The 22,827-nt window shown below is 38.1% G+C and overlaps 1 protein-coding gene across 1 annotated transcript in view; it reads left to right on the top strand.

Moving 5' to 3' along the window:
• grik3 (glutamate ionotropic receptor kainate type subunit 3) overlaps nucleotides 1-22,266 on the top strand; it is a 158,276-nt gene extending 136,010 nt beyond the window's left edge. Inside the window, exons 12-16 of the mRNA XM_079895075.1 lie at nucleotides 650-768; nucleotides 10,253-10,470; nucleotides 13,866-14,091; nucleotides 14,908-15,158; nucleotides 18,385-22,266. Coding sequence (XP_079751201.1) covers nucleotides 650-768; nucleotides 10,253-10,470; nucleotides 13,866-14,091; nucleotides 14,908-15,158; nucleotides 18,385-18,819 — 1,249 coding nt within the window. The 3' untranslated portion in view covers nucleotides 18,820-22,266. The remainder of the gene's footprint in view (nucleotides 1-649; nucleotides 769-10,252; nucleotides 10,471-13,865; nucleotides 14,092-14,907; nucleotides 15,159-18,384) is intronic.
• The last annotated feature ends 561 nt before the right edge of the window (nucleotides 22,267-22,827 follow it).

The raw sequence follows: 22,827 nt of genomic DNA, 5'->3' as shown, positions 1-22,827 counted from the left end.
TTATAGTTTAACAAGCTGTTGAGAAGAGCTGAGACACTGCACTCTTGTCACAGAAAGTGAGATACTTGCCATGATTTGAACAAAATACCCTGAAGTGGCCAATCTGTGATACATTTCCCTGGGGTTATAAACGCCTCTGGAACGATTGTAAAGTCTAGTTTAAAGTAAAGTGCTACTCTAATACTAAGTGTTCATGGTTAGGAATCAAAAGCCATTTATACATTTTGCTTAAAGGACACCGTGCACTTTATTAGCAAATCTCACGATATGAAACATTAATGACTAAATTACAGAAATATACCGCTAAGTGGTGTTTGCTCATGCAAATCTGGCTCTTGCTCCAGTAATATTCAAAATGTCACAAAGTTTCAAAATTTGGGAAATCATTTTTATTACAGATCAATTTGGTGTCATTTGTGGTCCAGAACTACAGCTTTAAAGTCCCCCTGTAGTCAATAATTGTATTCCTTAAAACTAATCTTTGATCACCAAAATGACATATTGAAGAGAAAACAAAGAAAGTGTCTTTGGTTCACTGCAGTTTTAAGGAGAAAATACTCAGCAATGGTGTCGACTTATGAATTTACACATGGTTTGTCTTAAAGCACATTAAAAACACCACATAGACACTCTCTGGTTCTTGCTTCAGGTTCAGCCCCTACGAGTGGTACGATGCCCATCCGTGTAACCCAGGCTCCGATGTGGTGGAGAACAACTTCACGCTCCTCAACAGCTTCTGGTTTGGCGTGGGCTCCCTCATGCAGCAAGGTACGCTTCTTCTTCTGCAAACTCAACACACTTTCCAAACAAGCCAAAAAACCTGACAACAGAGTGATATGACTGTCTTCAACCCTTTACCTGTCAAAACCACGGAGTTCAGACTCTTCTGACAGGAGGAGGGAGTATTCGTCTTGCTTGTCAGTGAGGCGGGGATGAGGGGTGTCAAAAATCTGTCACACACACTGGCAGGTTAGAGGGATAACAGCAGCGTTTGTTTGCTGACACTCAGAGACCTTCAGGATTGTGAGTTTGAGGTTGGGATGACAGTCGACAGAAGACTGTTTCAATGGTAGCACAGGCACAGTGGGACGTCTCTGTGGTTCGTCTGGTTCTTGTTTATTGCATGTCTCAATACAGAGTTTCAGTCGTTCACCATGGCTGACGTGCAGCTTCAGAGGGACACGAGCATGGGAATCATAGGGAAATTAATATAGGCTTTTTTTTTGAGATGCCAATGACTTTGCCTTCAATGTAGATGAGTGTAGGCAGTTACTGTCAGGGGAAGAGTAAGAAAAGAGACGTTAAATCAGACAACATCCACTTTTCGTAGTGGACCGGTAATCTACTACAGCAAACTCGAACAAAATGAGCCTAATGATAATACTGAAGACAGTAACACTTCTGTGATTATTTTATGTTGGTCATGTACAGGAGTGTGTTTCCCGAAACCATCATTAGCCAACTATGGTCGCAAGTTCTGTCAGCAGTTCAACGAGTCTGTGTTTCCCGAAACCATCGTTCCACAGCATCGCAGAGTTGTGTGTTTGGAACGACAGCTCTCCTGTGGTTAGAAGCAGAGTTTCTAGTTTGCATGAAATGTGGACTCAATAAATCCTTATCTTGAGCAAAATAAGCAAGCTGACATTCAGTGCAACCTGTGTCTTTTATTTAGAATACATATAAATGTAATTTACGTCTTTTAGTTTGTCAAGAGATTTAAAACATTGTTTTTGAAGAGTGCGCATGTGTGAACGTGCTCTACTATGTAAGACCGAGCCTATGATTGAATCTGGAAATAAAGCAAAATAACTGGGAAAAATGAGAAATAGTCCTCAGATGCCATGTCTGTATTTTATAGCAAAACATCGAGCATTAATTCGATCTCAAACAGATTCATTAAAAGTAGTTATAACTCCACCATCTGCGTGACGCCATTAACCAACATGGTTGAACGACAAATTTGCGACAGTACGGTTTGGGGAAACAGTCGTGGCTAGCTAGTTGATTTCTTCAATGATGTATTGTACCAGCCCGTTCTCATCCCAAGGCGTCATATATTGACGCTCTTGACATTTCGTCTACATCGAACGCACATGGCACCCTTTAGCGTCAATATGAGACGCAGATAGATATGGGCCAGAAGGCGCCTCCTAGCGGTCTAACCCTACCCCTACCCCAGACCTAAACCTACCCATAACCGAACAAAGCTCTGTGCGTGTCCTATTGACGCTAAAGGGTGCATGTGCGTTGGATGTAGACGAAATGTCAAAAGCGTCAGTATATGACACCCTAGGATGAGAATGCGTTGATTGTACTATGGTAGTGAAGCAGCGAGTTAGGGCGTTGTACGGGAAACACACCCCAGATCAGCAAATCAGTGAATTACTGCTTCTGCAGATTCAGTGAGTGAATCTTTAGACTGATTCAAACCTTGATTGAATCTGATTCATTAATAGAAGTCTATTACAGAGTCTCAAGAATCATTCATATTTTGTTTATTCATAGTTATTCATAAGATTTGTTGTTGCTTGCAACCAGCAGAAAATCTTCCAGGAGTTGGGGCCTCATGTAGTTCAACAGTATCTATGCTTGGAGACCATACAAGAAGATGAATAACCATATTTTCAATTACAATCACAGACTTACAGTCTTTCTGTACTTGAATAAGAGAGAGTAAATAACCAGGATACTTAATACTGGGGAACTGAATAGATATTTTGACCATTTTTAAGCCATTGGGTCACATACAGTATTGGCCAAAAGCAATGTCTGACCTAGGAAAATTTACATCCCTTTATTCAAATATGAACTTTTGTTAAAGATTGTGTAAGCATATTGCGTAGTTGTGCTTGGAGTCAATTGTTTTATTTTTGATAATAATCCAATCAAATTGTGTGGCATCATTTTTGTCCAGGCTGTCATACAAATAAATTATGAATGCATACTAAAACAAGAGAGAACCAAATATTAATTTCTGATTATGTTGTACTCAATGTTTGCTTTTTTTTTTATGCATTTTTTTGCATAGTAAAATAAACCTGTAACTGTAATTTGCCTTCTTCTTTTTTTGCCAAATATTGTTGTCAGATAAATACCTAAACCAAGTTTAATATTTTGTTCTTCCCTCATATGTAAAATATTTTAAGAATATAAAAAATGTTCCTCATATTTTGATGGTTTAATCATACTTGTAGGGTCATTAATAACTAACATGCCCTTGTGACATCACTTTTGGACTCTAATGAAGAAGATGAAAATAACTGTACATATTTATTATGAAGGGTATTTAAGGGATTTATCTTCTCATGTTTCTCCTTCTTATTTCTTCTATTTATGTGTTATTAATTTATTTGACACAAGCATAATCCAACTGCATCTACTGTATGTATGGTCTTAATTGCATTACTTTGAGTTTTTCTGTCTCATCATGTTCAGTTAAGACTGAAATTCAGTCAAAGTTGTTCAGTTTGCTGTTGGATATACATTGAGACGGCAAACTTACAAGAATCGCTAACGAAACCAAAATCATGTGGATTCAGTATTTTAGTCTTTTAATGGAGCCACTTTTGAATAAGAAGTGCTAATCTGAGATTTTATCTCAACACAACACCAAAGGGAATGACACTCTCTCTCACTCTCTCTCTCTCTCAAATATTATCTCCCTTAATGCCATTTTAAATATTGTGTTTGGCTCTGTGCTGAGCGCCACCTCACAGAATTAGATGGAGGAAGCTATTAAAGACACGCAGGGGTTGAAGCTGTTTCCACACCCCTCACAGGCACACATTAGCAAATGATACCCTCAAAACCAAACGGCATAATAAAACATGCCAGGGAGTAATGAAATGTTTTACCTCATGTAAGGAGACAAATAGAAAAGACTCTTCCTGTGCCCACGGCGATTCTTTACTCTCGGGGAGTGCAAATCTGCTGCACTTTTCGTTACGCATGAAATCTCCACTGATAAGATATGCATGCGATACCTGTCGGTTTGAAACACACACTTCATGTATTGGTTGTCTGGAGCCAATAGAAGTTCTCTCTTGACTCTCAAAGTCATGTGACGTACCGTGTGTGTGTGTGTGTTTACTCAATAGGGTTGCATGAACGATTGATGATTTACACTTAAGCAGCAATTTAAAGTCTAAAAACTGTTAAAGCATCAACTAGTATTAGATGGTGTTAAAAATAAGTTCAGTTTTATTGCATCCAGCTAAGACAGCAGGCACAGCTAGTGAAAAACAAGATCACACTTTAGTTTAGGGTCCAATTCTCACTATTATATAACTATTATCTATGACTTTTGCCACAGTAAACTCCTAATTACTGCTTATTAATAGTCAGTAATGTAGTTGTTAAGTTTAGGTATTGTAAAGGGATGTAGAATATGGTCATGACGAATAAGACACTAATATGTGCTTTATAAGTACTAATAAACAGCCACTATCCTAGTAAAATGCATGCTAATATGCAACTAGCTAATAGAGTGAGAGATGGACCCTAAACTAATGTGTTACGAAAAACCAAATAAACCAAAATGTACTTGAAATACATTTATTGTATGCTAAGTATACTACAAATACATGTACATATATATGTAGCCTACTTAATATAAATAACCTGAAATTGTACTGTTGGTATACTAAATTGTTATTCTTAAAGTCTGCTAAATGGGAACAACTAATTTTGTACTTAAGGCACTTTAATTATCCAGAAATAGTGCTGAGGTCCAACTAATAATATACTGAAGTGTCTGATTGTGCTAAAGTGGACATATTACAAGTTTACTTTAAGAACACTTTCAATATCTTGCACTTACAGACTGATATTATACAGAGATCATACTATCCTTACTAATAGTGATGTTAAAACACATATAGGCTTCATATTAAGAAATTTGCATTGTGCAATAAAGAAGTACTCCAAATATGGTTTAATTATAATATTTATATCAGTCTCAAGCAATAAGCTAGTAAATATGTAAATGGATCTGTAGTATGCTTAGTATGAAATAAATGTATTTTAAATCATTTTTTTTCTCTACAACATAACATAAAACTAATTTATTATTTACGAATTCAGTATTTAATATTTCACATGTAAGAAGCACAGTGCTAATTCTTCCTAACGTTCTTAATACTTATCCTAATTTTAATTTTGTTTTCATAAAACTGTTTCTTCTAGACAGCAATGAGATTAAATGAAAATAAAATAGAAACGCAAGACATCTGAAACTATCCTAAGGTGGTTTTGTTATCTAAATGGTCTGTCAGTGGTCTATTATTATTTTTTTAGGAAAAACATTTGAGACAAAGTCGATTCATAATGAAACGCAAATTAACACCAATAAAAGAATCATCTGGGAAGGATAAAAGGAAATCCAGTATTATTGTATCTAGAATAAGACAGCAGGAACAACTGATAAAAAATGAGAACAAATAAAACCAGACACTAAACAATTGGCATGCATACAAAATAAATGTGTCCACATGTCAGAATATACCAGACAGTGTTTGTCTTAATTCTCTTCTTCGTTGTCATTTTCGTCTAACATCAGTTCCTGTCGACGGGAAGCTCCTTCACGCTAGCGCACAGCGGCTCAGCTCAACTGAGGAAAGCACAAAGGCATTTTTCATGTCTCAACAAAAACGGATGTTTCATTGTGCAAAATGCAGATTATTCCATGAGAAATGGTCTGTTTTTGCAAGTCCCAAACCCTGCGGAGTTACGGATGACCAGCTAAACAAGCTTTAACCGGCCAACCTTCTTTCTTTCTTTCACTATTTCTGTTTACCACTGACTGACTGCACAAATGTTCATTTGGAGACTGCTGTGCTTTATCAGTTGCTCAGTTCTCCTAATCGTGCACATATCTTTATTTCTTCTCCATGCTGGTGTTTAAAACATTATTGCTTTAGTGAAGAGTGGGAGTATCAGGCTGAATACTGAACACAGCCTCTGGCGCTGAGCCGCTCGGTGACTTTCCTCTTCTCCAGGAGAAGGTGGGAATGTTAAGTGCAGGTAATTATTCTCATCGGGAACTGCTTTGAGTTCGACCGGGCCGATGTGTTTCAGTGCGTGTGAAGGAAATAGCAGGACAGGGAAAAGCAGGTCATCATAATTAATATGACTCTGAAGCAAACCCGTGGAGAATAGCCCACAGACCAACACAGTTTAGCAACTTTGCCTTCGCTACTTTTACACAGCGATAAGCAGATGTTGAGCTTCAGCGTAATGCTGGCGAATCTGTCAGCTGGTTGTTTGCCGTGACATCAGCATTTCTTTAATAGCGTGCACGCTGAAACATGATAAAGGAACATCTGAAAAAGCAAGGCCACAAAGCCAAGACCCACTAGAGCCGATTTGATTCTGTGTGTTGAAGCAAAATGATTTTATTTAAATAATAATAAAAAAAAAAGCTTGTCAACTAAATTTGTATTTTAGCCATAACAGAGTTTAGTGAAGGTGAACTGTGTGTGTGTGTGCATGTGTGTGTGTGTGCACTTGTACAACTATCTTTATGAGGACCGGTTTGAGTTAGAGTAGAGACAAAGGGAGTAAACTGAGGACATTTTGTCCGCTCCTCAGAAACATAGATGTAAAATAATGTGCGTGTGTCTGTGTGTGTATGTGTGTGTGTGTGTGTGTGCGCATGCGTGCATGTACGTGTGCATGCATGTGTGTGAGTGCGTGTGTGCGTGCATACGTGTGATTGAGTGTGTACATGTGATTGTGTGCGTGTGTGTGTGTGTGTGTTTGCAGTTTTCCAGCTTCTCATCGCACTGTTCACTGACTCCCATCCTGAAGGAACTCTCTGTTTGTCCATCATTTCTGTGTTTGTTTGGTTTGCATCTCTGTGTATTTGAGCTGAGCTGCAGAATGCACTGATAGTTTAGAGGGATAAAGGTTTGTCCAAGAAAAGAAAAGAAAATATAGTATATTGTAGTACCATTTTGAACAGTATTTTTCTAAATCTTTTATCATTTTATATAGATTTGTTTTAATAGAAAAATAGAATTACTTAGTACTGTTCCAAATTTTGGGGTTGATAAGATTATTTTTTTTCTTTTAAAGGGCCCCTATTATGGATTTTTGAAAATGACCTTTCATGTAAGTGAATGAAAACATCCTGCAAAGTCTTAAATATTTTCAAAAGTAAGAGTCGACTCTGAGTCAATGAAATTAATAGTTTTTCAAACGAGTCATAGGCCGTTTCGTTGTGACGTAAAAGATGAAACATTAGCATATTGCACGCACAGACACCAGGGAAAACTTGAACCTGAAACACTGCATCTGATTCCTGTGGATACTGGACAGCATCATGTCCAGAAGACGCTGTGCTCTATAGTGTGAAGGTAAAGCCAGTTTTATTTCCACTGCCCAAGGACGAGCATGTGAAGAATCAGTGGTTAAAGTTAATCTTTACCACGATATCACAGCAGTATAATCCTAAACTTTTGCTGTGTTCCCTTTATTTCACTGAAAACTGCTTCTCAAATCTCGGAGTTCAATGCAGGATTCACAAACCGCTTACTGTGAGTGAAAAACACCCTAAATATGTTTAGAACCACAAATGAACTTTCTTCTGTCGATTCTTTTTTTTTTTTTTTTTTTTTACGTCACAATTCCAACCCTCCTCCTTTATCCGGGGTTGGGACTGGCAAAAGTGACCCAAAAGAGACACTCTGGTGGAGTTACTTATTTATTTATTTTAAGTTTGGTGTGGTTTTTAACGTTATGGTCCACTTAGGAGCCTACAACAAGTCACAGTAAAACATGAACATTTTTAAAGCTACAATATGTTTGTTTTGTTTTTTTCTCGACGCTAGGGGTCGCTAACCTCTTACAATAACAAAGGCGTAGGTTGATGATAAGCGGAATTATGGAACTTGCCGTCATGTCGAAGGATCTAATAATGTTAATGGACGAGTGAATACATTGATGTTTTTAACAGGACTGTGGTATGAAGCAGGTCGCGATTGCTAATGAGAGACAGATATCAGCACCACACGTGAGTCCCATGGATATAGAGGAATGAGGACATTTCATTCTACCAAACTAACTTACCTGCAAGTGCTGAATAATACTCACAGGTCAGTTTATTAGACGAATGAAACTTGTGAGGTAACGCAGCGCTGTTTCACTTGCTCTATACTATCACACTAAACTGCATTTGAGTGTGTTGAAAGTGGTGTCATTGGAAGCATGACTTACCGCAAGCTGCAGAGAGTGACACACACAGCGAATAAGAACCAGATCTTTGAGGCCATACTCTTCCTTCAGCACTTTATGGACCCCATTGTTAATCCCCGTCATAACAGAGGCATTGTCGGTCCCTATCTCCAGGAGTTTCTCTTTTAAGACCACACTTCTCGAGGAAAGCCACAACAGCATGGGATATAAATCTGGCATCTCCTCCCTCCAATTCAACAAGCCCCAGAAATGTTGAGACAATTGTCTGCTTGGTGTCTCTAAAGTACCTTATCACAACCCCCAGGTATTTAGAAACACTTACATTTGTGGACTCATTGAGGAGGAGGCTGAAGCGCTGGTCACCCACGTCTGCGACCAACTTTTTCGGAAAGTATGGTGCTAGAACAGCATTAATCATTTCTGTGCACTTTGTCCTGTGCATTCTGAAATGGGTAGCAGCAGTGGAGTCTGAGAAAGCAGCTCTACATGCTTCTCCAATGTGATCACACGCTAGCATGCCATGCCATGGTGGCCTCAGCATCTTTAGCAGAGTACATTTTTTTAAGCATAAATGGCTTTTTGGGTGGAACTATCATAAGGGTTTGCCTTTTGAGTGTGTTTTTGAATTGTCTTGTGTTTTTTTACATCGCTAAGTTTGGTGAGGAAATCAGCCTTACAATACAGACAGAATGCCTGTGTATTATCTCCAATAAACAGCTTTAACCAGCCTTTGAATTCAGGGTTTGATTCACACTCCTTTCTGTATTTTTGAGTTTAGACTGAGTCATGATGAGCTAGCCAGCTAGTTTAGCTTATGTCACAGAGAGGCACACACACAGTGGACGAGAGTAAGTGACTGAGGCTGTGTGAGTCAAAAAATTGCAGCGATTTATTTTTGTGCAGTGATTTTATTGTTTTAGACAAAGAACATTTTACATTTTACATCCCGTGCTGAATGTAAGCCAGGGCGGGATCAGCCAGCGGCGGCTTCAGTCTGGACGCGGAGGGGTGAACATCTCCTGCTCTGACTGCAGCTGCTGCGCGAGGACAGGACCCCTGTGAGTGCTTTGGGACGGGGTGGGGCCCACGGCAGCACCCGCTGCTCGTTCAGAAGAGTGAGAACGATATGTGCTTTCACGTCAGAGAGTCTCCAAAAGTCTCCAATAACACCAGAAAAAGTCGTTAGATTTGTCACTAGTTGCTTTTTTTGAAAATGTGTCGCTAGAGGGGTCTGAATACTCGCTAAATATAGCGACAAAAGCGCTAAGTTGGCAACACTCCACGCGATACGCGTGCCAAAACGTGGTAAACCAGTCACAACAGACTGAGCTGTCCGGCCAATCAGAGCAGAGTAACTTGCATAAAGGAGGGATTTAGAGAGATTGATTCATCTGACGAGTCGTTTGAGAATCATTGAAAATGTGGTGATGTGCAAATGAATATTATGAGAAAATTAACCAGTTTTTTTTTTACCTTTGATGCATGTAAACCTGTTGTAGGAGACACCAAAAACAACATTAGGAAACTTTAAAATAGCATAATAGGGGCACTTTAAATAAGTCTCTTATGTTCACCAAAGCTGTAAAAACAAATTAATATTGTGAAATATTACTACAATTTAAAATAACTGTTTTCTATGTGAATATATAGTAAAGTTTGTAATTTATTCCTCTGATCAGAGCTGAATTTCCAGCATCATTCCTCCAGTCTTCAGTGTCACATGATCCTTCAGAAATCATTCTAATATGATGATTTGAAACAGTTATGCTGCTTTAAATTCTGATAAATTCTGGAAACCATGATATGTATATAAAAGCCTTTACTTTAACTTTTGTGTATCAATTTAGTGCATCATTGCAAGGTATTAATATCTCTGAAAAAAAGCCTTTGTCACCTCATTAAGTGAGAGACTACATGGAATCTACAGTGTGTACAGGACCTTTGACACATTTGATCCACATTCCCTATTCTTATAAACATATATTAGCAGACAATGTAACCAAAAAATCTTGATGTATTTTTATGTAATCAGTTGATGATGCATTTAATTTGTGTTCAGGTTCAGAACTGATGCCTAAAGCTCTCTCGACTCGAATCATCGGAGGAATCTGGTGGTTCTTCACCCTCATCATCATCTCCTCCTACACAGCAAACCTGGCAGCGTTCCTCACCGTGGAGAGGATGGACTCGCCTGTAGACTCGGCCGATGATCTGGCCAAACAGACCAAAATAGAGTTTGGTGTCCTCAAAGATGGAGCCACCATGTCCTTCTTCAAGGTACAACTCTCTGAAACGATAATGTGGACGTTTACCAATGACAAGACATGCTGTTTATTCCATGAAGCTTTTTGTTGAGAACCTCTGCTGAATGTTAACAGAAGATGTGTTTGAAAGATGTAACTTTTCAAAAAAAGGAAGAACTTTTCTATTCTTGAGCAAGAGAGAGAGAGAGAGAGAGAGAGAGAGAGAGAGAGAGAGAGAGAGAGAGAGAGAGAGAGAGAGAGAGAGAAAATCAATACAATTTCACAAAAGCATTTTTTAAGCTTTTCCAGTTAGATCTTAATTCCCACTGTAAAAGCAAATTCTCCTGTGCTGTCACTTCTCATGTTTGAAGTGTTCCTTCATAATGATTTATTTCTTTATTTATTATTATTCCAAAAGTTTAAACTTTTGCCTGCAGGGTTTTACTTTTTCACAGCTTTGAGTTTTGGCTCTCAGATGCTGCAGTGCCGAGCATAGAAGAATATATAAAAATATATCAGGTTTCTGAGTGACACAAAATCAAGCCGTCTTTAAACCAGTGATTGCATATTCATACATTCTTTCAAAATATAGGCTGCTTTCATGGTTTCTGCTGATGTCGTAATATTTCTTTAAATAGCCGTGTTCCAAAACATACATTATCATTTTTTGTTTTGATTTATGTTTGAGTTCAAAATTGCATCAATACTTCCAAAGCCTTGCTTTGACATTTAGTGTACAAAGTTCCTTTGATTATGTGTCCTTTCTGTCTCCTGAAGTATATGATTTCAGCATTAGAATGTAGATTACAAAACAGGTGTTTGCAATTAAAATAGCAAGCTGTCGCTGCCTGAACACCTTCAGTTCTGCTTGTTTTCTAAAACTTCAGCTGTGGTATTATTTCAGCGAGCAGACCTGGAACGACAAATGTTAATTTAACATTTTATCAAGAGTAATCAAAGAGCACTCACACTTGTTAATTTTCTTGGGTCACTTTAAATGTTTCATGGAATTGAGCCAACAATTATCCGTGATTAGCTACGGTTTCTTACGTGACCTCCTTTAAAAAACCATGAAATGCCATTTAAACCGAGTGCTAATCTTGATGTTAAAGTTTCATTATCTTGAGACCGCAAACTACACACACACACACACACACACACACACACACACACACACACACACACACACACACACACACACACACACACACACACACACACACACACACACAATTGGTTCCACTTCTAAATCCACTGGTATGTTTCATGAGCTCAGTATGAAGAAAACCCAACCCAGGCTCACTTGAAATACATGGCTTTGCCTACATTTCTGCCAAACTGCAAAACGTCTCGGTTACGTATGGTAACCCTCGTTCCCTGAAGGAGGGAACGGAGGCGTACATCGTGATCGACGAATAGGAATCTCACTAGAGATGCTAATCTACTTCGAGTGAAACTAAACGAGCCAATGCACATTGGCGTGCAATCATTTGCATCAGCTGTTCAGCCACAAAGACTTTTGGAAATTTGTAATGGAAACGTGGCTATTTATAACTCCTCTAGTGTACATGCAACATGAAAAGTGCAGTGAAATGTACCTGGACCAACATATTTTTATAAATGTAGTATCACATATTTCCAATGAGCCTCTTTTGCAACCTCGTATCCCACAATGCAATGTGCTCGACTTGACCAGTGTAAAAAAAAACAAACACAGTTTTCCAACACATTTTCTAGACTTAATATTTAACCAACCACCAAAATGTAATTGTTTACACAAACTTAGTAAATAATGCAAAATAACCATGCAGCATACTGTTGTTTGGAATTATTTTTGCATACTGCTTCACATATTATTTTCCAAAATATTATTGACAGTTTCTAATTAAAAGGATCCAGTAGGTAGTAGGCTAGTGTTCACGTACAGTAAAACGAGCACAGCTGTGGTGAAAGCAGGATAATAACTGCCATAATCCAGTGTACACAGTGACTGTTTAATCTAGGAAGTGTCAGCTGTATCACTTCAGTCGCTTATTCATTCTTGTGCAGTCCAACGTTGAAGCCAATTCCCAGCCACTTTCAATTATATTGAGAGACACCAGGGAAAATAGCGTTTGAAGGGGGAGGAACAATAACAGGTGCTCAAGGTTAAGAGAAGAGCGCCAACGCCAGCACACCATAGTGTGAAGCTGGAAAGTGTCACTGTAATGGAGACGAGACTCAGGACGAGGAAAATCTCCTGGATGTCTAGTGTGTTGCTGTCAACTGGACCTACAACAGTTTCTGTTCTACTATACTGTATGTGGTTGCAGCAAAACACATAGTCACATGACAATTGTGTAAATTTGTCATTTCATGCAAAAGAAGTGTGTTGCATAGGGATGTTGAATAAAAACATTTCAGTTATTCTTATGAAATGATATAGTATGCAATTATACATTTTGTATTCAAATTATCATGCAGATTCAGTTTTGCAAGCGTTGGTTATTTTGCACAACATAAGCACAGGGCTGATTGTTTCTGCTTGATCAGCAAGCATTTTTATCCAAAGCAACACATGTATTAAAAGTCCAGTCCCCCTGGAGTATACTGAGGTTAAATGTCTTAATCAAGGGCATGAAGGTGGAAGCTCATGAATTTCTCGTTGTGTAGCGTCATTCTTTCAGATATTAGCCTGGATCTTAAACTGCTGTCACACCACACTATTCATCAACATCAACTCCAAAAACATACTTATACATAACATTTTCAGCAGTTTACAGCTGAAATAAACACTTGTGACAGTAAACAAATAGCAAATTACATTCTATTAACTAGCAAATTATCAATAAGGAAATACTTTTTTTTGCACAATATTATAATATTAATAAAAAAATTAAAAGGTAACTGTGAATTGTGCGATATAAAGTCAGAATTGCATCATATAACCTCGCAATTGTGTTATAAAGTCAGAATTGCATGATATAACCTTGCAATTGTGTTATAAAGTCAGACTAGCAGTTGCGAGTTATAGTCAGAATTTTGAGATATAAATTCTTAATTGCAAGTTATAAAGTCAGAATTGCAAGAAGAAAAGTCAGAATTGTGCATTATACAAAACAGATTTGATTCAAAGCAGCTTCACAGTGACAAATCAGTGCAAACTTCATCAAATAATTATGAGACAAAATTAATATTTGCTCTAAAGCAGCTCAATAGTGTCATTATTCAGCTCAAAACAGTTCAGTGTTGATTCAGTTCAGTTTAATAACTGTGTAAAAGTTGATCCAATTCTGAAATGTTCAATTCAGCTATAAGCATCACTATTGAAGACAATAGTGTCGTGTGAATATACAGTATATTGAACAGATCAGCAAACCATGAGTGAGTCCAAAAATGCGAACACATGCTACTTTAGATTACTGAAAAAATGATGCTTCTCTCTTTCAGAAATCCAAAGTGTCTACATTTGAGAAGATGTGGGCTTTCATGAGTAGCAGACAGAGCACATCGTTCGTCAAGTCCATTGAAGACGGGATTCAGAGAGTGTTAAAGTCCGACTACGCTCTGCTTATGGAGTCGGCCACCATTGAGTACGTGACCCGCAGAAACTGCAACCTCACGCAGGTCGGCGGCATCATCGACAGTAAAGGTTACGGCATCGGCACCCCGAAAGGTAAAGCCACCGGGAATTACATGAACTGTTTTACCATTACTACACAAACTGTTTTGATTCTGAAAGCGGATGAGCCACAAGACAAGCGGTTGTAATATGCTAATGTATACTGACCTTTGACCGTGCGTTTTCCTTTCTAGCCCACACGATTAGGAATATATCTCTTGGTGGAAGAATTACTTTGTGTAGTTTGATTTATATTTAAGGAGAAATATACCTATAGACATATTTTGGGGACAAATTTGAACCCAGAAGTGAGCTAAATCTGACAAAACCTCTAAGGGACATCCTTCTGTTTCTGAACATAATGAAATTTTATTTCAGGATTGAACTTCATTCAAGTTTGTTATAAATGACTGGATTGTTTTCATGTCTTTCACATTGATTAAGTGAAGTTCTATTCACCTTCATTGATATGAATGTGAATCAAAATAGAAGTTTGGTGGATCTGACCACCAAAAGCAAGACATTTGATCAAAAGATGATGTAAACATCACATACTGACCTCTTAGCTGAATTCATAAGACTTAAAAGCTGCATAGTTTGCAGTGTTGAAGTAATTTTACATGCCTAAAGCCTAGTGTGACTGGAACTTTACACAGTATTCATTAAAAACTGAGCGTGAAATAGAGTGGGTTACACAGTGTGTGTGTGTGTGTGTGTGCGTGTGTGTGTGTATTTAACGCACTGTTGAAACGCCTCTCCTTTCAAGCATGGAGTTGGTGTCAAAATGTTAAAGCATTCTTGTTTAATTGCAATTTTCTCAGTACTTGATATTCCAATGAAGATTCTGATTTATGAATGACTTTATTCCAGGCTCGCCGTACAGGGATAAAATCACGATCGCTATCCTGGGTATCCTGGAAGATGGCCGTATGCACATGCTGAAGGAGAAGTGGTGGAGCGACAGCAACTGTCTGGAGGACGAGCGCTATGAGACGGGTCCCATGGGCATCCAGAATCTGGGCGGCATCTTCATCGTGTTGGCATCTGGGCTGGTGCTGTCCGTGTTTGTGGCGATAGGAGAGTTCATCTACAAACTGAGGAAAACTTCAGAGCGCGAACAGGTGAGATGGACTTGAAGTGGAAACTATAATGTCATTGACTAATAAAAAGGAAAGAAAACGATTTATTGTGGTGTTCTTTGAAGACTAAAGGTCCTTGCACACTGAGTCAGAAATTTTTGCACGTTAAAAAATAAATACGACCTCACGTCACGTTTTGTCTGTCATAAAAAAAAATTGGATCGGGTTAAATTTTCTGCGTTTTTCGCATCCGTAGCCAGCATTTTGAGAGGTGTTCTGACAATTCAGAGCCACCGTACAAGTGAACGCCACAATCCAGAACTGTTCCAGATCGATTGGTTCATGGAAACTGCTGGTCTTGTTTTTAATATGTGGCTCCAGTATCGCTAGCAAAGCATCAAACTGAGCCACTGACATCCTGAAGTAAACTTTGGATCTCTCGGGATAATCCCGCAGCGAACTCTCCTTCCTCTCTATGAAATATCAGGACCAAATATTTCCTCTTTCTTTTTCTCTTTTTAAGAAGAGAGAGAACAACAAAATCATCCTTCTTGAAGACTCCATTTTGCATTGATTTGCGGGGGGTTTTCTGCAACAGAATAATTAATACGACTCAGTGTGCAAGGTTTTTGTGCGCGGCAAATTTTTAGGATGACCCTTGTAATGTACAATGTAATATACTTTTTGCATTCCTGGGTCCGTTTGAACCTGGTGGAACGTAAGCTTTTAAAACAGTCATGACTTAATATTTCACAATACTGTGGAGATGGCGAGTCAGCATCGTCAACTTCATCTTTGCAGCCAACACTGACTCAGAAAACACTAGTTTATTAATACATATTTAAAAGTCTCTTTGCTATTTCTTTTTCAACACATTCATCAACACATTTGCCAGTGATTTGCAGCAAGCTTTGTGCGTGCGCTCGAGTGCGGAATAGGCTACACATATATACTATATCTTTAAGTAACTAGGGTAGTATGAACTTGCGATTAGTCGAATAATGGCTTAAATAATCGACTACTAGTTGACTAGAAAAATCTTTAGTCAGGGGTAACCCATATATTTTTCAAATAAACCATATCGTATCTGATCAGAACTTTTCATTAATGAATGAATGTGCATTTTTTTGGAAATGTTTAAAGTTGATTTATTAAAGGGGTCCTATAATGCCCTTTTCACAATATATAAAAAAAGTCTCTGATGTCCCCAGAGTGTGTATGTGAAGGTTTAGCTGTAAATACCCCACAGATAATTTTTTTATAGCATGTTAAAATTGTCACTTTTTGAGGGTGAGCAAAAACGCTGTTTTTGTGTGTGTCCCTTTAAATGCAAATGAGCTGCTGTTCCCGGCACAGATTATTGTGTTTTTACCATGCTATTAAATTTACTACCTTTTTATTATTAAAAATGTAGAATGCCTTAAAAAAAATTAAAAATTAAAAATACAAGGGTGATGCAAGACAACTATATGTTTTATCAATATTTATGAGAAATTTTATCTGAAAATATCATTATCTGAAATTTATAAGAACATATAATGTAAGAATTACCAATATAAACTATGGAATTTTTGTTAAATTTGTATCTACCTTTTCCGGGTCAAAACAGACCTGAATGCGATGAGAGGGTTAAGACATCAGGCTTGAAACTGCAATGCTCTATCAATCACGCAGGACTGAAAATCACGCAGTGTCCTACAAAACCTCCCACATTAGCCCAGCAACTGCTAAAACGCCAGAGCAATCACCCAGAAGACCCTAGCGAATGCCTAGCGAGGCCTTGTACCATTACACGTACAGAGTAACAGATTTTAGACATGCTGAGATGAAGATATTCAGCACGCTGACTAAAGCTGAGCCTTCATTCACACCTGATAACATCACAGAATAGATCTGCTATTTGAAAGGAGAGATGAATAACCGATCGAACATCAAAAAGCATAGCAAGCAAATCGCAAATCACTTTTTATGTAGACACATCTCACAGATAAGATGCCAGTGCTGGAGGTTGACATTTAAACCACTTTGATCATGTATTTGAGTGTAAAAGCACGCTCTAAAATGAGAATATTTTTATCACATTCTCCTCAAAATGAATTATGTTCCTTACTAAACTGGAACATTGTGTTATTTTTCCACACATGTTGGAAGTTATTTTAAGGATTGTTTTTGGTCTCGTTTAGAAGTAGCTATAATATTATTTTGCTTGTCAAAAAAAGAAAACACATTGAACACTGAAAGACGTAAAAAGGCAAAAATATCAAACGATTGCTTTGCTAAGATCTGTTTTATTGTATAAACACTACAGTTGAAAAGTTTACAGGGCTTTTAAAAAAATGTTGATTATGATTTCACTTTATTTAACTTTAGTTAGTGTGTAATGTTGCAGTTTGAGCATAAACAACATCTGCAAAGTTACGACGCTCAAAACTCAAAGCAAAGGGAGATATTTTATTTTATAGAAATCGCTGTTTAAGGACTACAACAAACGGCTGATAGGAACTACAATGAGCTTCTCCACGGGTTAGTGACATCACTAACCCTAAAATTTGCATACACCCTGCTCCCGGGAACGCGATTTATAGATTATCATGACAGAATATGCTAAACAATGACTAGAAGATTGTTAACTCCACATCAGCTACATAAATTCATCAACTAACCATTCAGAAACGTCCTGTTGCTTCTACATGTTGTCACTTCTTCTAGAGTCTCTCCATCATTGTCGACTCGGGTTTGAACATAAAAGGCTAAACATTTTTTAAATGTTCAGTGCGTGTGTGTGTGAGGTAATCAGAATTGCTAACACACACACGCACACACACACACACAAATACTCACAAGCTCTTGAAGCTCAGCCCTCTGTGCCGGGAGCAGCAGCTCATTTGCATTTAAAGGGACACACAAAAACAGAGCGGTTTCGCTCGCCCTCAAAAAGTGACAATTTTAACATGCTATAAAAAAAATGTCTGTGGGGTATTTTCGGCTAAAACTTCACATACACACTCTGGGGACATCAGAGACTTATTGTGAAAAGGGCATTATAGGACCCCTTTAAATTGTAATAATAGTTCAGAATATTCCAAAAACCTTGGTGGCATGAGACTTCAAATATTTTTAATTTGCTGACACACTCCTAGCTACTCCTAGCTTCCGTCCCACAGTTAGCACCAAAATCTCTTCCTCAGCTAATGAACGTGAAAGTACTTATTTCCTCTTTTCTTGTTATCCTTCCCACCCCACCATGTCCCTTTTTTTCCATCAAGAGGTCTTTCTGCAGTGCGGTGACGGACGAGATCAGACTGTCGTTCACGTGCGAGAGACGGGTGAAACTCAAGCCACCCCACCAGCATCCGCCACCAGCCACGCTGAAGACAGACGCAGTGATCAACATGCACTCCTTCAACGCCCGTCGCCTGCCAGGACAGGACAACATGAGCCGCAGCACCGCAACGACGCCCGTGTTTCCATGACTTGCCTGGGCGACGGCCAACTGAGGCACGTCCCCGGAGCCGTGCCGGAGAGCAGGGACTACGGCTCCGAGATGATCACGGCATTCACCATCAACCGCAGAGACATCCGACACCACATGGCCAGTCAGAACGGTGGCAGTAGCAGCAAACCAGTTAGTGACCACATCCTCAAACCAATGTATCCCACAATGCCATTGCGAGAGGGAGGCCGATCCGTATCCTTCCTGTGAGAACGAACCACGTCTAGCCAAACTAACCGAGTCTGATGTTTACAAACGGCACTCGAAAGACTCGAAGGAGCCCCCCCCCCACCCTCCCCCGATCAAACGAAAACGTGTTTCTCATTGGAACCGAGTGAAAATGTGGAAACGAGGCTTTTTATGAGCATGGCAATAAACGAACAGACGCGAATGGGAGTAGTTTTCTTAGAGTATCATTTATAGCACATCAAGTTCATTTCAAAGAGTTTTTGTGGGGGTGCAAAACAAACGTCTCTGTGAATGCGATGTACATTACAGGTATGCGTCAGACTGTAGGAACGGTTTAGTTTAATACCGCAGCAGTCATGTGACCTGCTAGATTAGTAGAAAACCCTTAGACTGCGAGTTTAGAGAGTGCAGACGAACATCCTTTGCTCACGGAAATGCACAAACAAACAGGGTTGATTTCATTCGAGTCACCTAAACGAATTGACAAATGAGTAACAACTCTGTACGGCAGTTTTGAGCAAGACTTGAAGCCATTTTGATTTATTTGTGCTTCATACATTGCCGGCAGATGTTTTTTTTTTTTTTTTTTTTTAACACAGCGAGATCTAATGGTAATGACGGATAAACACAAGAGTTGCCAAAGATCTGTCGTCCAAATGGATTTAGACACTTGAAACGCAGCTTGCCCTACAGACAAGAGAGCGAGTGACACGTTTGTTAAATGAGTTATTCCTGAGAATTACAGCCTTCATATCAAGAATACTCACTTCACATGATACGTACAGAGGATTCAACACAAAACGAAGAGCTTGCCATTTATGAAGAGCTTACGAAGGAAACCGTTTAAGACATACATGAGTGAGAATGTCTCTCGCCATGTATCTATTCAGCTACGACTATATTGGCTTTTGCCATCAGAATCTGCTATGTCAACTTGTGGAAGTACAGAGTTTATAGATGGTGTGGCCTTCATCAAAACATTAAATCAGAAAACATCTGGGTGTTTTATTTATTATTAGTATTAATATTATTATTATACTCTTCCACTTCCACTCTTGTTGTTGTCAGGTTTATTTACCCAAACTGAAAATCACCCACATATAGTTCCAAAACCTGTGATATTTTGTCTTCCCTGACACAAAATCCGATGTTAGACAGAATATCCAAGCTGCACTTTTTTTTTTTTTTTTTTTCATACAATGAAAGCTGGTGAGAGCTTAAAAAAAAAGGATAAAAAGTACCATAAAAGTAGTCTAAGATTAGATGACAAAACCTTGTCTCACACATACTGTAGCTATCGTGTGGATTCAGAAAACTCAGTATAATGTACTAGTCATACAGACTACTTTTATAGTGCCTTTATTGTCATTTTTGTGTGTGTTTGGAAATATAAATCACCACCCGCTTTTATTGCATGGAAAAGAGTAGCTCAGATATTCTGGCTAAAACGTATATAAGAAAGAAAATTATAATTATACCAGTTTGGAACAACATGAGGGTTAGTAAGCGCTGACAAAATGTTCGGTTACACTTTATTTTGATAGTCCACTTCAGACATTCTACTAATTATAAGTAACTTTGCAACTACATGTGAACTAACAGTCATTGGAGTATTAGTAGACTGTTAGGTTAGGGGTCAGGTAAGTTGACATATAGTGGACCATCACAATAAAGTGTTACCAAATGGTCATTTGTGGTCGAATCGACCTAATGGAAAGTTAATGTTTGAATATTGTGATTTATTTTATTTTATTTTTATTTTTTTACCCATAGTATCATGCATAAATCTTGTGATCCATGTGATCGTCAGAAGCTGAAAGTGATTCCATTGATAATGTGGGTAATATTTCAACACCTTCATTTCAAAACATGCTCGTATTCACCTTTCTCTTGTTACGATCTGAGATGATCAGGAGACTTTCACATTTGCATATTTAAGTCTTCATCCAATAAAGAGAGTCAACAAAGATGGCTACAGTAAATTGCAATACAAGCATGTTAAGCATCAAAACTGCAATACAGATGTACGGTACTGGACCCTCTCATCTCTGAACGTGGCATTTACTGACAGTTCATAGGTAGTTGAAATACATCCGTGACGGTTTTCAATGTGGGAAACCCTATAAACGTTCCCATGATGAGGTGTAGGTGCTAAGAGTCTTCACCCGCTGCCCCGCCCCCGCGGCAGCTCGACCAATCACAGGCCTCCGTGAGGTCAACCTAACGGACAGTGTCGAACACAAAAGCAAAAACAAGAGAAAAAAAAAAAAAAGAAGCATTTTTGTGTTTTTATGGTGAATTATGTATCGACCAGAATAACTTCATGTGACTCGATGTTTCTTTGGTGAAAGCTCATTGTATATGTGTTATTCAAATTCTGTGTAATTTTAACACTCTCTTGCAAAGTAGGGTATATATTAGATGAAGAGAAAATTACTGTATTTTGCTAAATACCGATGATTTTTACCTGTATTTTTTTCCTCAGCTCTTCTCTTCTTGATAATTTGTGCGATGCTGTATCGAGTGTGATACATGCATATTGTAATATAGAATCTACTCTCAAGAAACAATTAAAATGGAACAATAATTTAAAATCCCAGGCCCGAATTCCAGCACATTCTGTTCCATTGATGGAAGGAGTTGATAGTAAAACTGAGTGATGTATGTGAGATCCTCCAGATGTTCTGCAACATAATGTACTCATATCAGATGTATATAAATAAGACGTATAACAGAGAAGAATATGGTGACCGATTCCGTGTCATTTCTGTCGCTTTCCATGAACACTCATCATGGATATTTAGCTTATTTATTTTTCCTTTATTCCTCCCACAATGTTCAAATGGCTTGATCGATTCTGTAGGATTTCTGCATTATCAAATCTATGTCTAATCACTTGCTTATTCTTCAATGCATATATATCATGTTTCCTTTTACAAGCTGTCTAAATACAAATGTTACAAAACAGACCCCTGAAGGACATAGAGGACGGTACATCAGTAGGAATAAAGAATCAAATCAAATGTTGAAAAGTGAAAAGGATAGTTCACCAAAAATGAAACGTGTCATTATTTACTCACCCTCTTGTTTTTGGTGGAACACAATAGGAAAATGTTTACTCTGCTTTTTCCCTCAATAACAACTCGAGTTTCAGCCCTCATTTAAATTTATCATAAAACTTCAGAGGACTTGGAATATCACACAAATGTCATACAAACTTATACATGAATACATTATTGTTAGACTTGGCATATAGAGCCATTTGAGGCCTGTTGCAGAAACCCAAGATTGGGGCTACACTGGTAAGTTTGAGCAAACTCTGTTTTTTGGTTTTGTTTAGTTGTTTTGTTGGTCTCGAGAAGGCTAAAAGGATGAAAGAAGGCTTACATTGGAGCTTTGATGAGCAAAGTGAGATATCTGATGCAATCAAACATCTCTTGCTCCAAATTAAAGCCGTTTTGCCTGGATTTTGCTGCTATTTATTTTATATGAATTATATATTATTTTTATTATATCCTTAATGCATTGCACATGGGTATTTGACATGGAATATAAAGCTTTTCATGTAAAATGTTGAATGAATTATTAATGATAAAATATTTACATATAAGTTAAAAGCTTTAGAATTAATATAAAATGACCATGCTCACATGCTTTCTTTGTAGTTTGTTTTGAACATACAGTATATAAATTATTAACTAAATAAATTCAGTTGATTGACTTTAATATATTCATATAGCATTGAGATCATCTTTCAGCTTTTTTCTCAAGAACAGCAGCGTTTCTTCCTGCCCGTGTAATTTTTGATATATGTTTCATAACAATCTCTTCATCTTCCACACAGAAGTGACTCTCTCCGTGTTTCATGTGACTGAATGTTCACTGAAGAGTCACACTTAAATTTCATGGAGTTGACAGAACATTTATTGTTCTACTACACCTTTGTGTAACTGGCCTCTGGACTACTTATGAAACATTTTGTTCTTGTTGGATTTTGGCCATTGGAAGCTTTTGTTGTACATGGACTTT

Source organism: Squalius cephalus (genome assembly GCF_949319135.1).
Source record: "Squalius cephalus genome assembly, chromosome: 15".
NCBI lineage: Eukaryota > Metazoa > Chordata > Actinopteri > Cypriniformes > Leuciscidae > Squalius > Squalius cephalus.
Note: the sequence above shows the minus strand (reverse complement) of the source record. Positions and strands in the feature narration are given on the sequence as shown.